General features: G+C 39.1%; 1 protein-coding gene across 6 annotated transcripts in view; it reads right to left on the bottom strand.

Annotated features, from left to right (window-relative positions):
* The window catches only part of ACE2 (angiotensin converting enzyme 2), an 87,505-nt gene that overhangs the window by 3,085 nt on the left and 62,982 nt on the right, over positions 1 to 21,438 (bottom strand). For all 6 annotated transcript variants that reach the window (XM_072614302.1, XM_072614300.1, XM_072614304.1 and 3 more), the window contains 7 exons: positions 15,939 to 16,037; positions 14,968 to 15,090; positions 14,357 to 14,529; positions 13,582 to 13,640; positions 9,755 to 9,855; positions 6,495 to 6,608; positions 1,064 to 1,258 (listed from right to left, as the gene is read on the bottom strand). In XM_072614302.1, the coding sequence (XP_072470403.1) occupies positions 1,064 to 1,258; positions 6,495 to 6,608; positions 9,755 to 9,855; positions 13,582 to 13,640; positions 14,357 to 14,529; positions 14,968 to 15,090; positions 15,939 to 16,037 (864 nt within the window). The remainder of the gene's footprint in view (positions 1 to 1,063; positions 1,259 to 6,494; positions 6,609 to 9,754; positions 9,856 to 13,581; positions 13,641 to 14,356; positions 14,530 to 14,967; positions 15,091 to 15,938; positions 16,038 to 21,438) is intronic.

The raw sequence follows: 21,438 nt of genomic DNA, 5'->3' as shown, positions 1-21,438 counted from the left end.
ACTGCATTTTAATATAATTATTTTCCTTAGTAATGCCATGCATTTTATTTCATGCATTAAAAAAAAATCCAAACAGTATTTAAAGGAACTGTGGGACAATTAGGTGGTGCAGTGGATAGAGTGCCAGCCCTGGAGTGAGGAGGATTCAAGTTGCAATCTGGCCGTAGGTATGTCCTAACTGTGTGACCTTGGGCAAGTCACTTAACCCTGTTTGCCTCAGTTTCCTCAACTGTAAAATGAACTGGAGAAGAAAGTGGTAAACCACTCCAGTATGTTTGACAAGGAAACTCCAAATGGAATCATGAAGAATCTGACACAACTGAAAAATAATTAAACAACATGCCAGGGAGCCAGTAGGCTTCACCAGACAGGATAGAGCAATGTACAGAGCGCTGGCCTCGGTTACAATGTGTCCAACTGTGACTGATCAAACCAGTATGAACTCAGAATGCTCTACCACACATCGGGCACAAATAGTCCATGTGAATTTTCTAAATTTGTGCAGTTCACATTTATTTTGATCTATTTTCATTCTGCTTTTTTCATAAAGCACAGCCTCTTCTTTGATGAAGGCATATCGGTGTCCCCCATGTCACAAAATCAATTCCAAAGTTCTTGAGAGACCTTGATGTGTCACACTCAAGGCAGCAAAACTCCTAATTAGCCCAAATCATGTCAAAATGTAATTGGGAAATGTTTGACAAAATAAACAAATATACAATACAACATAGACAATGTTTGTTTGTGTTTTTCTAAATCAATATGCTGTCCCCAGTGATTTACTTCCATCAAACTCTACACCATATTTCCAGTTTCCTATTCAGCCTACAAACTCTACTGGTACCCATATATGTCAAGGATGAGAGGAAGGTCCCCAATAGGTTGAGCAAATCCATGTTGGGGTGATTTACAAGAGGATACAATCAAGATGGGTTGTAATCTGCTTCTTGGAGTGATCCCCATCAATGAGTCCCCATTAATGAGATCACAGAATCATTAGAATATAGTGGTATTGAAGTTCTAATCCATACTATAGTATAGACCTCTAGGAAAAGCTACTTACTTCTTTCGGTCTCTGATTCCAGTATATATTAGGTATAAAGTTCCAATCACCACAATTCCCATGATCACTCCAAATACAATTATCCATACAGTGACAGGTGGCTCATAAGGAGGTTCCAGTGTAGGAAGGATGCCCACAAACTCCAGGCTGTCGTCATTCAGGCGGAAGGCATCATTGATGCGGCTCCTAGAGAGCCTGTAATTAAGAGCACAACTAATTAAAGAAAGAACCTAAAAGAGAAATAAATAAACACATCACCCAATAAGAAAACAGAACACATTGAAAGACCTTGACACTGGGAAAAATTAAAGGCAAAAGGAAAAAGGAGTGGCAGGCGACAAGACAGAGAGTGTCATGGAAGCCACAGACATGAGCTAGGACAGACTTCAGGAGATAGTGGAAAATAGAAGGAGTTGGAATGCTATGGTCCATGGGATCATGAAGAGTCAGATGTGGCTGAACAACACAGATATCTAAAAATATATCCACATGTGTATGTATATATCTGTATTATCCATGTGTGTACATGTGTGTAATGTTAATTATATTAATGAGAATTAAAGATTTTCCCCACTCATTAATGGTCCCTCCCATTAAGGGAAGTTTGATTAGGGGAGATCTGTTTTTTAGCAAAGCCCACACCTTTTCTTAATTTCTAACAAGGCACTGGTTCTCAAGGGTTGCGATGCCCTCTGACTTTGAAAAGTGTATATATACTGTCAGATGAGTTTTTTCTTTGGGACTTACTCATTGGAAGTGTTTGTTTGGCCAGACTCTGGGAAGCCACTAAGGAGCCCCTGGACTTTGAAAACCCAGATGTTGGTGCTTCTCTCTCTGGTAACTATGTATGTATGTCTGTATGTATGTCTGTATGTAATGGTCAGACAGTTGGATCTGTCTGTTGATCTGTGATGTATGCATTGTTTATGATCAGACAGTTGGAAGCCGTTTCTGTTGGTTTTTATTTCTCTGAATTTTCCCTGAAGTTCAGGGTGCTGACTTTCCCCCCTGAACTAAGTGAATGATATATGAGCTTGATTAAAGGAGATTGCTGACCCCTCAAAAGTTGCTTTCCTTTTAGAAAGGCAGATCTAAGAACCTATACAGCAGACCCTCCTGTAGGACCCTCCTAAGGGGCCTAGGTGCTGTTATAATGTGTATATATACATATATATAGATACATACTATAGATACACACATACTTATATGCACATACTTATGCATGCACATAAGATGCATAAGTATACATATATACATACACACAAAATATACCCATACACACACTGAAATGAGGAATGAGGAAAGGGTACTTTGGGGTTGTTGGAATTTCATTAACTGTACCCCAAGTGAAAATTCAGAGCACTTGTCACAAATTCACAATAAGTTGTACATGGTTTCAAGGCAGCTCAGTCTACACCAGACATGACTGGTCTGTTTCTTAGAAAGGAAGCTGAATATTCAGCATTCTGGATGGAATTGATAGAATTTTCCCAGAACATCCCAGGGTGAAGGGGAACAGACTTGTAATTTCATTGGCAGAAGTATCACAGGCCAAAGGTCTCTACAATTCAGCCTGTCACCTATTATGTAATTTACACTCTTAGAAGTTGGCTGGAGTGTGAAGTTACATGCAACCAGCAGATGTCAGAGGCAGGGCTTGAACCAGGGTCTTTCTAACCCTAATGACAGTTCTCTAACTGGAACTCCATGCAGATAATACAAAATACTCACCACTGCCTCCCTCTTCTCCAAATCCACAAACAATAAAAATTACTTCTGTCATGAGGGAGGGCAGTAAAGAGATCTGTTAATTGGAAAGGCCTGAGGTTCATAATGTAATTGAAATCTTAGAGAAAAGAGTACTCTTAAACTCTTGGAGCTCCTAAAGTTCCATGATCATTTCTGGTATTTCAGGTCAGGTTACAGCTGAGTCCCAAGGTATATAAGAAGAAAGGAGAGGGAGGAGCCAAGATGGCGGAGTAGAACGACACACATATGCTAGCTCCGAACCCACAGCCCATAAAATATCTGTAAAGAAGAACTCCCAACAAATTCTGGAGCAGCAAAAGCCACAGAACAATGAGCAGACAAGATTTCTGTTCCAGAGAGCCCTGAAAACCTGACACGAAACGTCCGTCATGAACCAGACCAGAGCAGAGCCAAGCCCTGCCTTGGCCGTGTGGCACCGAGAGGAGTAGATCTGAGCAGGATTCAGGGACAGAATCTCCAGCAGCAGAGCAGGTCCCTTCACCCATAGGTGACAAGGGTCGGTGAGAGGATCTCTTTGGCTGGTTGAGAGGGGAGTGGGGTGTCCCCATAACTGAGGCCCCCTCGGGAGGCAGCAGTGGGGGCAGTGGCGGACAGGGGATCCCCAAGCAGGCAGGAGCCCTGATCCATTGTTGAAGGTCTCTGCATAAACCCCCTGAGGGAACTGAGCCCTGTGTGGTGGCCCTGCCCCGACCTGAGCACCCAAACTTAATCTCACACTGAATAGCAGCCCCACCCCCACCCAAAGCCCTGAGTCTGGGAAGCAGCATTTGAATCTCAGACCCCAAGCACTGGCTGGGAGGATCTGGAGGTGAGGTAGGGGTGGAAAGAAAACTCAGAAGTCAAGTCACTGGCTGGGAAAATGCCCAGAAAAGGGGAAAAAAATAAGACCATAGAAGGTTACTTTCTTGGTGAACAGATATCTCCTTCCTTCCTTTCTGATGAGGAAGAACAATGCTTACAATCAGGGAAAGACACAGAATTCAAGGCTTCTGTATCCCACACATCCGAAATAAATATACCATGGGCTCAGGCCATGGAAGAGCTCAAAAAGGATTTTGAAAATCAAGTTAGAGAGGTGGAGGAAAAAGTGGGAAGAGAAATGAGAGAGATGAAAGAAAAGCATGAAAAACAAGTAAACACCCTGCTAAAGGAGACCCAAAAAAATGCTGAAGAAAATAACACCTTGAAAAATAGGCTAACTCAATTGGCAAAAGGGGTTCCAAAAGCCAATGAGGAGAAGAATGGTTTCAAAAGCAGAATTAGCCAAATGGAAAAGGAGGTTCAAAAGCTCACTGAAGAAAATAGTTCTTTAAAAATTAGAATGGAACAGATGGAGGCTAATGACTTTATGAGAAACCAAGAAATCACAAAACAAAACCAAAAGATTGAAAAAATGGAAGATAATGTGAAATATCTCATTGGAAAAACAAATGACCTGGAAAATAGATCCAGGAGAGACAATTTAAAAATTATGGGACTACCTGAAAGCCATGATCAAAAAAAGAGCCTAGACATCATCTTTCATGAAATTATCAAGGAAAACTGCCCTGAGATTCTAGAACCAGAGGGCAAAATAAGTCTTCAAGGAATCCACAGAACACCGCCTAAAAGAGATCCAAAAAGAGAAACTCCTAGGAACATTGTGGCCAAATTCCAGAGTTCCTATGTCAAGGAGAAAATATTGCAATCAGCTAGAAAGAAACAATTCAAGTATTGTGGAAATACAATCAGGATAACACAAAATCTAGAAGCTTCTACATTAAGGGATCGAAGGGCATGGAATAGGATATTCCAGAAGTCAAAGGAACTAGGACTAAAACCAAGAATCACCTACCCAGCAAAACTGAGTATAATACTTCAGGGGAAAAATTGGTCTTTCAATGAAATAGAGGACTTTCAAGCATTCTTGATGAAAAGACCAGAGCTGAAAAGAAAATTTGACTTTCAAACACAAGAATGAAGAGAAGCATGAAAAGGTGAACAGCAAAGAGAAGTCATAAGGGACTTACTAAAGTTGAACTGCTTACATTCCTACATGGAAAGACAATATTTGTAACTCTTGAAACTTTTCAGTATCTGGGTACTGGGTGGGATTACACACACACACACATGCACACATGCACACACACATAGAGACAGAGTGCACAGAGTGAATTGAAGAGGATGGGATCATATCTTAAAAAAATGAAATTAAGTGGTGAGAGAGAAATATATAGGGAGGAGAAAGGGAAAAATGGAATGGGGCAAATTATCTCTCATAAAAGAGGCAAGCAAAAGACTTATTAGTGGAGGGAAAAACAAGGGAGGTGAGAAAAAAAACATGAAGTTTACTCTCATCACATTCCACTAAAGGAAGGAATAAAATGCACACTCATTTTGGTATGAAAATCTATCTTACAATACAGGAAAGTGGGGCAAAAGGGGAAAAGCAGGGTGGGGGGGAGGATGGAAGGGAAGGCAGTGGAAGGAGGGAGCAATTTGAAGTCAACACTCTTGGGGAGTGACAGGATCAAAAGAGAGAATAGAAGCAATGGGGGACAGGATAGGATGGAGGGAAATATAGTTAGTCTTACACAACATGACTATTATGGAAGTTATTTGCAAAACTACACAGCTATAACCTATACTGAATTGCATGCCTTCCAAAGGGAAGGGGTGGGGAGGGAGGGAGGAACAGAAGTTGGAACTCAAAGTTTTAGGAATAACTGTCGAGTACCAGTCTTGCTACTAGGAAATAAGAAATGTAGGTAAAGGGGTATAGAAAGTTATCTGGCCCTACAGGACAAAAGAGAAGATGGGGACAAGGGAAGGGAGGGATGATAGAAGAGAGAGCAGATTGGTGATAGGGGCAATTAGAATGCTTGGTGTTTTGGGGTGGGGGAGGGGACAAATGGGGAAAAAATTTGGAACCCAAAATTTTGTGAAAATGAATGTTAGAAGTTAAATAAATTAATTTAAAAAAAAAAGAAAGGAGAAAGGGACCTTCACAGTCTGGCAATCTGAAAACAGTGGCATGCTGGAAAATGTTTAACAACTGGTTCTCCAAACAAACAAAAAACCCTACGTAGCAGACTTTTAAGTTTAATCTTCATTATTAATATTTTCTCTGTCACTTTTAAAAATCTATAGAGTCTAGACAATCAACAAAAGATTAAAGCAAGCCAGTCTCTAGCATTTGGCAATTTCTGAGATGTAAATGCTCACAATCAGCTATCCAAAGTCTATATGAGCTGGATCCAACACATCTCTGCCTGGAAATCATTTCAAGGCTCTATGGGAATTCCTTTTAGCTACTGAATCTGAAGGCACAGAATGTCTGAAGGCCTCTAAGAACCCCCTGATCCCCACCTAAGATAAATCTCAGGTCGAATTTCTCAGGCAGAACCTCTTCTAAAGCCAGTCTATTTATTCCTAAGGGAGGAAGGGAGTTCCTAATGCAGTATGACATTGGCATATAATAGAAACTTTAAACATAACTGTTTACAAGCCTTAGAAATGGTAATTGAACCAAACGAAGATTAAGAAACCTCTGGATATGGTTCTTCCTCTTTTGTGAAAGACCTCAGGAGTTTTGATATGGTATCCTTCATTAAGGACAGTGACTATCTCCCCCAACATAGACTCACACACACACTCACTTAATTAGAAAACAAAACGTCACCTGATTGCTTCTTCTACTTCTCCTCTGGGAACATGGGTCCCACTCTGAGGGGTAGTGACAAAAAAATAGAAGGAGACTCTGGGTGTCAAAGAAAATACCTTCACATCTTCATCCCTGAGGAGAAACACAAGATAACATTATCTCTTATCACATATCTACCATAAGAAGTAACGTGAAGTCAAAGGACACTAATTCATCATGCCTCCTATTATAGAGAGAATAAGAGAGAGAAACAATTTTCAGAAGAGAGTAGTAGTATGTAGAGAGCATGGATCATCATCAGGTCCCAAAAATCATGGTTGGTCATTGCATATCAGTCATTATGTCCTTCAAAAGTTATTTATGTTTACAACATTGTTACAGTGTATACATTGTTCTACTGATTCTGCTTGTTTCACTCTGCATCAATTCATACAAGTCCTCCCAGGTTTCTCTGAAACTTTCTTTTTTATCATTTCCTATGGCACAGTAGTATTTATATTTTTTTCTACAAGGAAGGGAGAAAAAATAGTTGTGAATTAAAAGAATAAAAGCAAATTATTTTTTAAAAGCATAGCAATAAGAACATGGAAATGTGGGATGGTATGGGGGGGGGGCGGGGTGTAGAACCACAATATAGGATGGAGATGGATATGACTTCCCATTATCTTTTTTTCATTCCAGGAGGTTAAAGTTTGCTTCCTGCTCTCTTTTTTGGGCCCCCTTCTCCATCACCTTCTGCTCTTAGGTACTCAGTACCTCATGCTGCTCTATGACTTTTCAGTGTCCCCAACTATGGCACCCAGGCTAACTTTCAAATATGGTTCCAGACTCTTACTAGGTGTAGTACCCTGGGCAAGTCACTTAATCTGTGCCTCAGTTTCTTCATCTATTAGATGGGGATAATAATAGTACTTATTTCACAGGGCTGTTGTGAGGATCAAATAAGATAATATTTGTAAAGAGATTAGCACAGTGCCTGGCTAATAGGCACTATAGGACAAAGATAGAAGGGAATGGAAGGGAAGGGAAAGGAAGCATTTATACAGTGCTCAAAACTGCACTAAGACCTGGAATGAGAGAGAGAAGGAAGTAGGGGAGAGAGAGAGAAAGAGGTTGAGGGAGAATAAGAGGAAGGGAGGGAAGGAAGTGGGAGGGGAGAGAGTTTAGCTTTGTTTTAATAGTTTAAAACTGCACTGAGACTTTTTGGGATATCCCTTGTGTGTTAGTTAGAAGGTTCATAGACCTAGGGCTGAAATAAACTTCGTAGGCCACAGATGCTCTCATCCTCTTCAACTGAGGTCAGGAAGGTAAAGTAACTTCCCGGAAAGTCATAGAAATAGTATTAAAGTGGGGATTTGAAGGCAGATTCTCTGATGTGATTTCACTATATTATATCATCATGCTACTTTTACTTAGCTGCACCACATTCTTCCCTCAACTTTCAACTCCTTCACACACACACACACACACACACACACACACACACACACACACACACACACACACACACACACACACCCCTCCCTCTAAGATTCCTCCCAAACTGATGCAGTATTAATAACAGCAGATGAGGGAAACTGAGCACAGCTAAGCAACTGTCCCAGCCGCCAATGTGGAGAGCAGTAAGTTATAATGGAAACTCCAGTGGTCCTAGAGCCAGTGGACATTGGTTTCACTCTCATCTCTGATGTTTCCTACCTATGTGACCCCAGAAAAGTGACTTACGTTGTCTGGGTCAGAGTTTCTTTATCTGCAAAATTTTGTTGTTGCTCAGTCATGTCCCCATTTGGGCTTTTCCTGGCAAAAATACTGGAATGGTTTGCCATTTCCTTCTCTTACTCATTTTATAGATGAGGAACTGATGCCCAGGGTTACACAGCTAGTGAGTGTCTGAGGCTGGATTTGAACTCACAAAAGTGAGCCTTCCTGACTATGTCCTATAGTACCACTAGCTGCCTCATGTGTAAAATGAAGGCACCGGAAGAAATGATCTCCAAGATCCCTTAAAGTTCTCAGTCCTACAAACCTCCCTCCTCATCAGGTTCCAAAGAAAATATGTTAGTTAGTAGATAGGAACCTAAGGATCTGAACCCTTATCACCAACCAACTAGCATTTACTAAGCACCTACTATGTGCCTGGTACTGTGTTGGCATGCAGAAAATAGGTCAAAAGCTATCATTGTGTCAGTTCACGATTCCACCAACCCCAAGTGTCTCAATCTTTCTGCATCCCTTCCAACATTTGTTGCTTTCCCCTTCAATCATTTTAGCCAGTCTGATAAGTGTTAGATATCATTGTGCATACTTTACTAGGTCTCTCTGCCCGCTTGGTTCTTGTTATACTAGTCTCACTCTGGCCCTGATCTTAAAGAAAGGGATCCAGGAATGGAATAAGAGATCAAAAACAAAGGTTATCAATACAAAATATTTTCATTACAGCTTTTGATTTTCCAGTATTGCTGATAAGCTCTGCAAAAGAAAATAGAAGTCTCCAGAGAATCTCCAAGGGAAGAGAGGGAAGAAACTGATTTGACCACAGGGAAAGTTTCACCGTGATGAGCAACGTATCCATGTCTAAAAAGGCAAAAGTAGAGCCAGGAAAGGAATGAAGATTGACTGGCCAAAAATGGAGGCCCCAGAAGGAATTTGCCTCTAGGAGAAAACAGGAAATGATTGCCATCATCCAATTTGCCAGACTGAAAACTATATTTTTTGCATGCTTTTCTCATCTTGGTTCCCTGGTGGGCTCTTATAACCAGGACAACATTCTCTAGGCCACCCGTACCACTCAACTAGCCAATGGGCAAGGATTCTCATTGCTCAGGTAACAAGAAATAACCCAAGAAGAATGTTAATATCATATGATGCACTTACAAGAGCTCCTGAGAAAAAGAGACAAAATGTTAAGAGGAATGATCCCATACCATGAAGGGAATGTCTAAATAGCCTGAATGAAGTTGGTATGGAGAAAGTTAAGGGAAACAGAAAAGGGGGGCTGGTAATGCCTCTTCATAGGACCAGGCAAAACAAGACAGAAAATACTACTGCCATAAACATATTTCCAACCCTGACAGTCTTCTTACATCAAGCAATATCTGATTCACCCAAACACTATGACTCTGTAGCAACAAATATATTGAACAGGTCCCTCACAATTTACTGGAATGGAATTAGACCTTCAGGTTAAACTGAATATCTGCCTTCCCCAAAACCCTATCCCCAACAAAACTAAAAAGAATCCTATGGAGTTGAGTTGGGAACTCAACACATTCACTCACCTAAAAAGGATGGTCTGATTTTTTTTATTTAAAAAATACTGTCTCATGGCAAAAGCAATTGATGCCTGGAACAAATACATTTCATTTTCATTCCATTCATACTGTGGAGGGAAAAAAAGATAAAGTGTAAGTAATTTGAGGGTAAAGATTTTTGTTGTAGCATTCCTAGGGCCCAGAACAGTGCCTGGTACATAGTCAGCAACTTATAAATGCTTGCTGTGTAACTGATTACTTACCAAGGGTTAAGTTTATACTGATAATCAGTAACTATCTGTTCCAAATCTGAGGTTTCTCAAGTTTACTAATTGCTTTAGTCTACAAGTACAGGAAAATAACTACCTATGTCCTTGCTCTTCAGGGTATGAATTTCATGGATCACTTTTCCCAGTCTAGTCCTGACTCTGACATATATTCTATAATTATTTTTAACATAGAGTATCCCAAAATTCTTAGTGCAGTTTTAAATATTAATGATTTAAATAGTTTAAAACTACATTAAGACTTTTGGGATGCCCTGTATATACCTTTTGATTTTTTCATTCACTAGCCTTGTTGATGACTATAACCTGAATGGTATGTTGGATCTTTCCAATTTTGCCATGCTTCCCACTTCTCATAGAAATAAAAGAGTTCAACAACAATAGGAGATGCTTCACAAAGCCATTTTTTATATCTATTTCAACTTAATTTCTTCAATAGATTTTTGTCTTGAACAAAAAAATAGGAAAAATGAATAATTGTGAATCTCTCTCTTCCAGACAACTGACAGGCGTCTGCTTCCTGAGACCTAAAGCTCTTAAGAAGGATTATAGGATCAGATATTTAGGATTAGTCCACGCCTCTCATTTTACAATGGAAGAAACTGAGGACCAAACTTACTCAAAGTTAAATAGTGACAGAGTCAAGATTGAAACTTGATTCCTCTAACTCCAAATCCATTGTACCAGGGCTGCCTCCTGTTCTAAGTTTAACACTTCTTAGGTTTGACATTATGACTGTTGTCAAAATATACAAGAAGCCTCCTTACCCACCCACATTTCTTTGCACTGTTTTCAAATATTTAATTTCTACCATGAATGAGTGTGTGTATGTAGAGAGTGAATAATAAACGCTTATTGATTGATTGAGCAATTTTAGCTAATAATAGTAATGGCTAGCATTTATATTGCACCTACTATGTGCCAGACACTGTGCTAGGAGCTTTTACAAATATTATCTCCTCTGATCCTCACAACAACTCTGGAAGGTAAGAGCTGCTATTATCCCCATTTTACAGTTCAGGAAACTGAGGCAAAGAGGTCAAGTGACCTGCCAAAGGAGACACAGCTAGCAAGTGTCTGAGGTCAGATTTGAACTCAGGAAAATGAGTCTTCCTGACACCAGGCGCCAGGCCTGTACCACTTAGTGGTCTCTTGACTTCCTATTCACAGAATATTATTTCCCTCCCCCATTTAGCAGATAAGAAAACTGAAGTGAAAACACTTCAACAGAAAATCCAAGGGTATCAGAGGAAGGAAAAATTGCAGTTCCAGGTTGCAAAAGAAATTCTCTTCACATTCCAACTCTTTAAGGCAATCATATTCTTGAATTATTAGCATAACACAAACAAACTTATGTGACTACTAGTCTTTCTATGAAGTCTTCTCTTAATTTGGGGAGAAACAGCTATCTAATTCTATTGATCTCATTTATTTAAGATTGGGTCTACACTAAAGGTATCCAACATGCCACTCCAGGGCCCTAGTGTAGCCCAAACCAGATTAAAATGTGACTGGGAAATATTTAACAAAATAAAAAAATTAATATGTATATACATACATATATATAAACATATATGAGTGTGTGTGTGTGTGTGTGTACACACAGACGTAAACATCTGTGGTATTTTTAAGTCAATATGAAGTCCACTGAGATCCTTAAATATGGTTTTTTGGCTCCTATTTCTATGTGAGTTCAATACCACTAGTTTACACATTCATCTCAAAATGGACCAAGTGATAACATGAGGATGATGTCTAGGCTTGGGTGGGAACTGGATTTAAGTGAGGCAGAGCTGCACAAAGTCATCAGTTTCACTCTGTCCTGCAGAGTCATCAGAGTCCAGTAGTAAAACATGAGCCAAGGTGACTGGTGGTGGCCCCACCAGTCTATATAACACTCACATAAAAGGGTGAAAAGGGAGACATTTAGTCAATTACTTGTCTACACTAGTCCAAACATGTAGTTCGCCTGATTTTTAAAGACTCGCTTAATTGCACTGATTTTTTTTTGGCATAGATACATGGAGAGAATCACATAGCTTGGTTTGTTTTTACTAATACCTCCAGAAAGTTTTCAAGAACCAATTCCCTTTATTTTATAGAAGAAAAACATGATTTCTATACAGGTGAAGTGACTTGCTGAAAGTCACATAAGGAATAAGGAATAAAGCTCTTATTCCAACTTAGGTTCTCTGACTCCAAATCCTGGGCTCTTGAGTCAACTTGCAGAGTCCTGGATCCCTTTTTTGATCAACCCCCAAATATGTCTATATTTTAACCATTCTTTATTGGATTCTTAGAGCTAGATTCTAATTTCTTCCATGTACCTATATTTGTATTTTCATTTCTAGTTGAGCCTTAGTCAGGTAAGTGGGGCAATGGATAAAGTCTGAGTTCAAATCTGGCCTCAGATCCTTACTAGCTGTGTGATCCTGGGCAAATCATTTAACCTTGTTTGCCTCAGTTTCTTCATCTGCAAAATGAGCTGGAGGAGGAAATGACAAAGCACTCCACTATCTTTGCCAAGAAAATCCCAAATTGGGTCATGAAGAATAAGAAAAAACTGAACAAAATGTTGATCCTTATAAAATGTGCCATAACAAATAGTGACTCTAATGCTAGAAAGATTCAAAAATGAAACTAACCTGACATATTTCTTGCTTCCTTACCTGGAAGAATTAGCTCAAACATATATGTCATTGTAAAGGTGGCTGACTGACTGAGAAAATCTATTCCCTTTCCTAGCAAAATGATTGAAGCAGCATACAAGTCACCTTAAGGGTGGGTCAGCAGCATCTTTCTCTGGGATGAATAGTAACATTTTTGGGTTCTCATTTCATTCTTCAGCACAGACAAAACTTCAAAAGATTGTAGCAAATAATAACAACAATAATTACAATGACAGCTCATACGTGTTAATGTTACACTACTTAATGTTTTAGAAAGGTCTTTGCATGTATAGCATTTGATCTTAACAACTTTATGAGACAGGTGAGGAGAATATTATTTCCCTCCCCCCATTCAGCAGATAAGGAAACTGAGGCTCTAAGAGCTTAAGTGGCATGTTCAACATTACACAAGCTATGGCAGAGCTGAGACTTAAAATCATGTCCTCCAATTCTAAGTCCAGGGTCTTTTCCAGTTACCGTTTAGTTGTTTTCACTCATGTCAAACTCTCTGTGACCCTATTTGGTTTTTCTGTGGCAAAGATACTGGAATGCTTTGCTGTCACCTTCTCTAGCTCCTTTTACGGATAAGGAAACTAAGGCAAACAGGGTTAAGTGACTTGCCCAGCGTTTACCCAGCTAGTAAGTATCTGAGGCTGGATTTGAACTCAGGAGAAAGATTTGATTCCAGGTGCCAGCACTCTATCACTGTGCCAGTATACCTATCCAAAAAAGCATCATCAGAGAAAATTAAATACCAAAAGAAAAAAGTCCACAGGATGAAGTTATTAGGAAAGGAATATGGTTTCTACTCTTCTCACTAGACTAGTGCTATCTTATCACACCCTCTTTTAAAATATATAATAAGAAAAATAATGAAAGAGCTATCCAAGTTACTTACTGCATCATCTCCAAGTGCTGATTTCAGACTTATCCTCACTTTGATGCTGTATTCATTATCTGATTTAAAAGAAATGGCAAGATTCATACGTATGAATGCTACCAGGTCTAGTTATACTTTCATTTTTTCCCAGTGCTGGGACATGAAATGGAGAAGGAGAAAGGAAGGCAATCAGAGCAAGGAGAGTTATCAGATTTTTCTTTTGGCAACTTTAATTCTCCCTCTCCTGCCTTTAACATTGTCCACTTTCCAGAATGGCCTTCCCATGCTTTCTTCCACTTTCTATTCTTTTTTCTTCTTCTTTCAATTTTCCCTTCTCTTATTTTCTCTATCCCTCTTTCCTTAGTATATAAAGTGATAGATGAGTGAGGGCAACAGTTAGGATTAGGGGAACAATTATGGCTTCCCTCCTTTTCCTTCCCTCAACTTTAAACTCTGAATCTTACAATATATTTAATGCAACATCAATGATTAGATCAATCAAAGAATCACAGAACCTTTGAAGTGGAAAAGACCTTAGAAATCACTTAATGAAGTCCTATCATTTTACAGATAAGAACTCAATCAGTAAATGTTTAACGAGCACCTACTGTGTACGCAGTGTAGAAGAGAGTATGCACACCATCAGAGATAATGCAATATTCGTCCATTCATTCCCCAAATGTTTATTTAGCCCTTACTCTGTGGAAGTATTATACTATGCATGTGGAATGACTGACAGGAGACAGTAAAAGACTGAAGAGTTTAAGCCCTGAACTGATTATCTGATACTTACAAGGAGTCCAGGCAGTATTCCAACCCACATATGCATTCTTGTTTTCTTCTTTCAGCCACGTTAATAAGGGATCAAAGTATTCTAGCAATGGTGTTGCATTCATCATCTTACTTCCTACAATACTTTCTAATGCTAATGTCCAAGGTTGTGCTTTTCCCAGCTTCAGCATATCACTGTACATGAAAAGAAAGGTGTTCAGAGCCATTGGGGAAATTCTAGATCTGCCACAATGAACAATCCAAGTTAAGTTTCCTTCCTCAAGTAACTTTGTTACTGGCAGTTTAATAAACAAGATACTTTGATTTGGGGTTTTCTCCTATCCACATCTACCCATGTCTCTCTGTCTTCCCTCTACACAGTAGTCAGAGGTAGTCCTGTAGCCGTGATAGACAAAGAGTGTCTTCTCCCAGTGAGATCCAGCCATCTGATGTTCCCTCCTACCTCATTAAAAATTGAACATCCACAACACGAAGTAATTGGAGAAAGAACCCTGAGATAGGGTTCTTTTTCCTTTCTTTTCTCATAAAGGCAATCAAATGAAAAGTGGGACATGAAAGTGAGCTGTACCAAACAGTGGAGGAATGGAAAAGAGGCTATGTATGAGTTCTTACAGCAACTTTGCCCCAGCTGCAGAGGAATTGGTGATGTCACACTTATGAAGAGGAGCTGAGAGCTGAGCAATTCTACAAAGTGCTTCATGGAACTGGAATTGATAAATGGTCCTTGTATAATATCTGTACAAGAAACAAACAACAATCTCAATGTTAATTCCTTGAGGACAATCACAGCTGGACGTGGAAACTTAAATTATACCTTACATCCTCCTTGAACCACATACCCTGGTCTCCTTGCTGTTCCTCACGTGATACTCCATCTCCTGACCAAGGTATTTCCACGGACTGCCTGGGATACTCTTCCTCTTCATCTTCCCCCAAGAGACAGCTAAAATCCCACCTTCTATCTCCTTCACTTCTTGAGCCTTTCCTCTGTTCTTCAGTTTATCCTGTGTAAGCTTGTTTGTACAGTTGTTTGAGTGTTGTCTCCCCCATTTTACTGTGAGCACCTTGAGAGCAAGGACTGTCTTTTTCCTTTCCTTGTATCTCGAACACTTAGAACGCGCCTGTCATGTAGTACCTACTTAATAAATTGACTGACTCAAATTCTCATAGATCCTAGCAAAGGGTGCCCTTTCCAAACCATATCTCCTAGAAAATCCTCATTGTGTTTCCTGCTGTTGTAAACAATCATCCCCAGAAGCACCAAAAGACCTTCTTGCCAACAGACCTTCTACTACTTTGAGACAGTTTCTATAATATATGACTTGATCAGGAGTTATGGATTATAATTCTTCATTTGCCCTCAATTAGTGGTACAGTCCTAGACAAATCACTTCCCCCAAAGGCTCACTTTTCTACTCTCTAAAATGAGGGGAGTTAAACTAGATTAGGGGTTTCTTCTACTTCAATGCATTTAAAAACATTCTGAGAAGACGCTGCCCCCAACTGCCAAAGGAGGTCCACCATACTGAAGTCAGTTGTTTACAGAAGTATCACATACTAAACAATGAGGATGAAGACACTACCTGATGAAGGAATAATCATTTGCAACATGAAACAGAGAAGCAGGGTCACAGTATGTTTCATCATGGGGCACGGGCTCCACCACACCAACTATCTCACGCCTTGGGAGGAAAAAAGAAGGAATAATGTAATAATAAGATATAATAATATAAGTTTATACATCAAAATAAATAGCAATTTGGGACAATGAATAAGGCCTTGTAAGCCAGTGAAGTTGATGTTGGCATGAAACAGAGCTCAGGAAACTATACTCATGGGTTAAATCAATTTTGTACTGCTTGCAAGCTAAGAATGGTTTTTACGTTTTTAAATCCAATAAAACTTTATTTAAAAATATAAAAATCATTCTTATCTCTTAGGTCACACAAAAACAGGAGGCAGGCTGGATTTGGTTCTAGGGGTCATAGTTTGTGGACCATAAGGGATCAAAGAGAAGCAGCAGGATATCGTGGGTAGAAAGTTGGCCTTAAGTCAGGAGAACAAAAGTTCAAGACCTTCTGACACATACTGTGTGCGCCACCTGGGCAAGTCCCTTCTCAGTGTCTCAAGTCATTCTCTCAGAAAGAGTGCTCTTTTTATTCGTCTAGCTAAAACTTCATTTTTTTTAATTTAACAGCTAAAATTTACTTTAAAAACTCAAATTTAAAAAATAAAACTTACAACAAGTTTTTGCTGCAGTAGCTGGTACTTTGTACCAGACATGTACAAAGATTCAATTAAATTTTGATATTTATCTTCAACTAGATAATGAACTAATCGACCAAAATGACCAAAACAGATTCAAGTTTTTTACCTTCCTGTTCTAGAAAATGAGACACTCACTAGGTGTTCTGGGATTAAATTCCTTGTTCACATCATTATAAATTATTGATAAAGCCAAATTTGTGTTCAATAGGCCAAATCATGAGTAAGTCAAGGCACTGGTGGGATATCAATCTTCTTAGTCTGCTTTTTCACACATGCTAATTTTGAAAAGACTTTCACATGAACAGCATGTTACTTGTAAGACCGAAAATAGATTTGTCAAACTTCCAGAAGACGAAAGACAGAATCCAATCAAGCCAATCTCTGTTGCTGTTTACAATGTTACCTTTAGGAGTACATCTGACATAACCCTGAAGCAATCAACTTAAGCTTCCCACTTATCCAGTGATACTAAATTTATTGTCAGTGATTCTCATATCATTCCTGCTAATGTCTAAGCTAAAGAAGTTTTCCTACTGCAATCACAATTTTACAAATTTTTTTTTGTTGAAAATGCAGGTTAGTGTCAGAAGTCACTGAGTTTGTTATTTTTTAGTTATTTGAATTGTATCTGACTCCCCATTTGGGGTTTTCTTGGCAAAGATACTGGAGTTGCCATTTCCTTCTCCACATAAGGAAACTGAGGCAAACAGGGATACCCAGGGTCACATAGCTAGGTCTGAGGCCAGATTTGAACTGAGGAAGATGAGTCTTTCTGACTCCAGGCCCAGTGCTCAATCCACTGTGCCACCTACCTGCATCCTCCCTCTCTCCATCCCTCACCCCTGGAGTTCTGGAGTGAGTAAAATGAAATCATTTTTTCCAGCTCCTTAGTTCAGTGTCAGGAGTAACTGAGTTTAAGAGTGAATAAAATGAAGAAATTCTTTCCAACTCCTCTTTTGTATCATATCAAAATTATGCTGGGATTCAAATTTATCAAGGGTGGGGCTGAAACCACTCCATTTGGTTCTGGTGCCTCGACAAGTGGACAATATTTTTGATTGAATTAATAAATCAGAAGTGGGAATGAACAAGACCTATATACCTCCTTGAATTAATCAAAGCCAATCTGTTCAGGGACTGGGTTTTGCCCTAAACAATTTGTATAAAAGGAAGAATATATATCAATATCCAACTAGAAAGATATTTTGGATTTTTGGATTTAAAAGAAAGCAAGGAACAAAGGGAGGAGTAAACAGTGATAGAGAAAGGAGATACTGAGAAGAGTTGTTGGCTCTAAAACCATTTTAAAGAGGAGGCCTCAGGCTGAGGAATGACCCAAGAAAAAGCTAGTGCTTTCCCAAACTTCTCCTGAATCCTTTTTATCCATAGTCCTCATAAATAAGCTGTTATCTTACTCCCCCAGTAAACTGAATTTTTGCCTCAGTTGCAAAGTGGCAGAATTTGAATTATCATTCCCTACATACATTTTTACACTGTCGCTGAAAATAGAAAAAAAAAGCTGAAAATAGTGGTTCTCTTATTCAGTCAACATCCAAGTCTTTGTGACCCCATTTGGGGTTTTCTTGGCAAAGATACTGGAGTTTTCTTCAGCTCATTTTACAGGTGAGGAAACTGAGACAAACAAGGGTTAAGTAATTTGGTCAGGGTCACACAGCACTGAAGTATTTGAAACCATATTTGAACTATGGTCTTTCTGACTTCAGGCCCAGCACTCCATCCACTATACCATCTAACTGACCAAGGCTGCCCAAAAGCAGTTGTTGGTACATGTCTATTATTCTAGTATCCTAGGAAGGCTGAGACTGGTAGATTTCTTGAGCCCAAGAGTTCTGAGCTTCAGTGAACTGTGACAATTCAGTGTCCTGTAAGTCTGGAATCTATACAATGAGCCTCCAAGATGTCCATGAGGGTAAACCAGCCCAGTTTGGAAAGAGAGCCAGCTAAATCTCCCCTGCCAAGCAGTAGTGGGATCAGACTTATCAGGAATTCTGAGAGAACCAGGAAAACTCAATCTTTAAAAAAAAAATAGATTAAAAGTGTTGTGGGCTACTTTTCCTCAAAATGAAAAATAAAATTTGTAAGCTTCTCATCTCTCTCTGGGCACTCAGGTGAGGCAGTAGAGAGAACGCCAGGCCAGGAGTCAAGAGACTTATCTTCTTAAGTTCAAATCTGGTCTCACTTACTAGCTGTGTGACCCTGGACAAGTCACTTAACACTGTTTGCCTCAGTTTCCTTATCTGTAAAATGAGCTGGAGAAGGAAATGGCAAACCACTTCAGTATCTTTGCCAAGAAAACTCCAAATGGGGTTACAAAGAGTCAAACATGACTGAAATGACTTAACAGTTAACTTTCATCTCTGTAATTGCTATAAATAAATTGGGACATGGAGTTTGAAGAGCCTCATTCATTTTTACTACCAACTGGAGAGTGGGGTGTAATATGTGAAGGGCAAGAGTTAACTTGAATGAATGCGGCTCATGGATTAGACTCCAGCATGTGTTTGAGCATCAGCAAGATGAATTGTTTTAATCTCTTGAAAAGCTAAAAAAATGAAGGATTAGTTTTGTTTTACAGCAGTGATTACTCAGCTCACAGCAAATTCAAAGACTTCAACTGGAACCCTACTTCTTGTGAATTCTTATCCATTACTGTATTTTGTACAAGGCTGCCCTCCATGAAGGCAAAATGAGTCTACAGAACACTAAAAAAAAAATCCAAGTTAGTTTGCAGAAGTCAAATTGACACACCCTGGCAACGGTTTGGATGGGGGTGGAGGGATGGTAAGACAGTGAGTAGTCTACAACAGGCTGGCACTAGCCTGGGGGACTAGGAAGATGGCATTGCCCTCTATGGCGATAGAGAAGCAAGGAGGAGGGAAAAGTTTAGGAGGAAAGGTAATGAGTTCTGTTTTGGACATGTTGAGTTCAAAAGATCTATTGGACATCCAGTTTGAGATGTCTGAAAGGCAACTGAACATGTAAGAGTGGAGGTCAGAGGCAAGATTAGGGTGGGATTGGGAGGTTTGAGAATCATCAGCATAGACACAGCAATGATGAGATCACCAAGTGAAATAGCATAGAAGGAGAGGAGAAGCGGGTCCAAGATAGAACCTTGAGGAACACCTATGCTTAGAGGCTCTGAGCTGGATCAGGATGTAGCAAAGGAGCCTGAGAAGGAGTGGTTAAATAGGTAGGAGGAAAACCAGGAGACAAGAGTATCCTGACAACCTAAAGAGAAGAGAGTACCAAGGAGAAAGTGATCAACAGTGTCAAAGGCTGGAGAGATGTCAAGGAGAATACGATTGAGAAAAGGAATAATTGGTAATCAGTTAACTTAAAAATGCCAAGGATGATATTTAATGGTTTAAAAATAGACTGAGCATCAACTGTTTATAATATCTGAACAAACAAAGTATTCAACTGGACTATGTTTTTCATTGTCAAAATATGGCCACAAAGTGAATATTTGATTGTGGTGTTTATTGAGCAATTATTGAGACCATTTTTCTAATTAATAGAGACAATCATTTGTTACACAACATTGGGCAAGACCAAAATTAAATCATTTTACAGATGATTATTCAGCATTTCAAGAAGATTGTTGCACACTCCTTGTCTTTACAGAATCATATAAACAGATAAACATCAGATAAACAAGACTGAGAAATAAGCCTTGCTCAGAATTGTTAGCTTTTTCACTGTGACCCCTGACTAATTTCTCACCTTAGGCCAAACAGAACAAAGTCACAATCAATGACTCTGTTAGATTACATTACCATTCTTATTTAGATAAATAAGGCTGTCTGAGCACATTCAACACCGCATCAATAGATTTTTCCTTCATTAAAATGTAACTATTAAAATTAATTTGACAGTTTTATTGACTTTTATAACGTTTTTTATTCTTCTGCCAGTTTCAGAATCCCTTATCAAATGCATGAGACTTTTATTTGGTGTATCCACAGAGGAAAAGAAATAGCAGAAAAACAAAATATTTCATCCTATGTTAAAATTATGTATATGTTTTCATACCAATTAGACCGAAAACTTTTATTCTTCTGCTGGGAAACATAGTGAAAGGTGCTAAGGACAGCTAGAAAACTGAAACTGGCATTCTAAAATCTTTTTTTCTAATATTACAGACTACATTATCAGTTACAATGTTTGACAATTTTGAGACAGGACTAGCGGAATATTCCGTAGCTGTTAATAACGTGTATTGTTCAGCTGTTTGTCTATTGTCTCTCAAAAGAAATTATAAGCTCTTGAAAAGGAATAATCATAGTCTTATAAAAGGGTTCATAGATTTATATCTTGAAGATTCCTTTGAGGTCATTTAGTTCTACCTTTTTTCTTTTTAACAGATAAGGAAAATGAGGCATAGGGAGGGGAACAATGTGCCCAAAGGTGATATGAGGCATAGATGGGATTTGAATTCATATCCTTTGCCTCCAAACCTTGCCTTCCTCTCAGCGCTGGCAACTTAATACAGACTCAATCAAATAAAAATTTAAGAGACAAATTGTTCACAAGAATCTCATAAATGAAAAAAGGTCAGGCGTCTTGCCCTAGCTCATCTCTCTGACACCAAATCACATCATCAATTCTATGAGTCCAGGGAAAAGAATCCATTAAGTCAATCTCGATTCGTGTAAATTGATTTTTCACTTTTCAGCTCGTGTTGTAAGGTCAGACTACATAGTCTCAATGAGATTGGACTAAAAACTAGAGGCAGATTATAGAGACAGGATCCTCCTGTCACAAACAAAAGCTGATTTAATCAGAGATAAGCTT

Source organism: Notamacropus eugenii, chromosome 5, assembly GCF_028372415.1.
Source record: "Notamacropus eugenii isolate mMacEug1 chromosome 5, mMacEug1.pri_v2, whole genome shotgun sequence".
Taxonomy (NCBI): domain Eukaryota; kingdom Metazoa; phylum Chordata; class Mammalia; order Diprotodontia; family Macropodidae; genus Notamacropus; species Notamacropus eugenii.
Note: the sequence above shows the minus strand (reverse complement) of the source record. Positions and strands in the feature narration are given on the sequence as shown.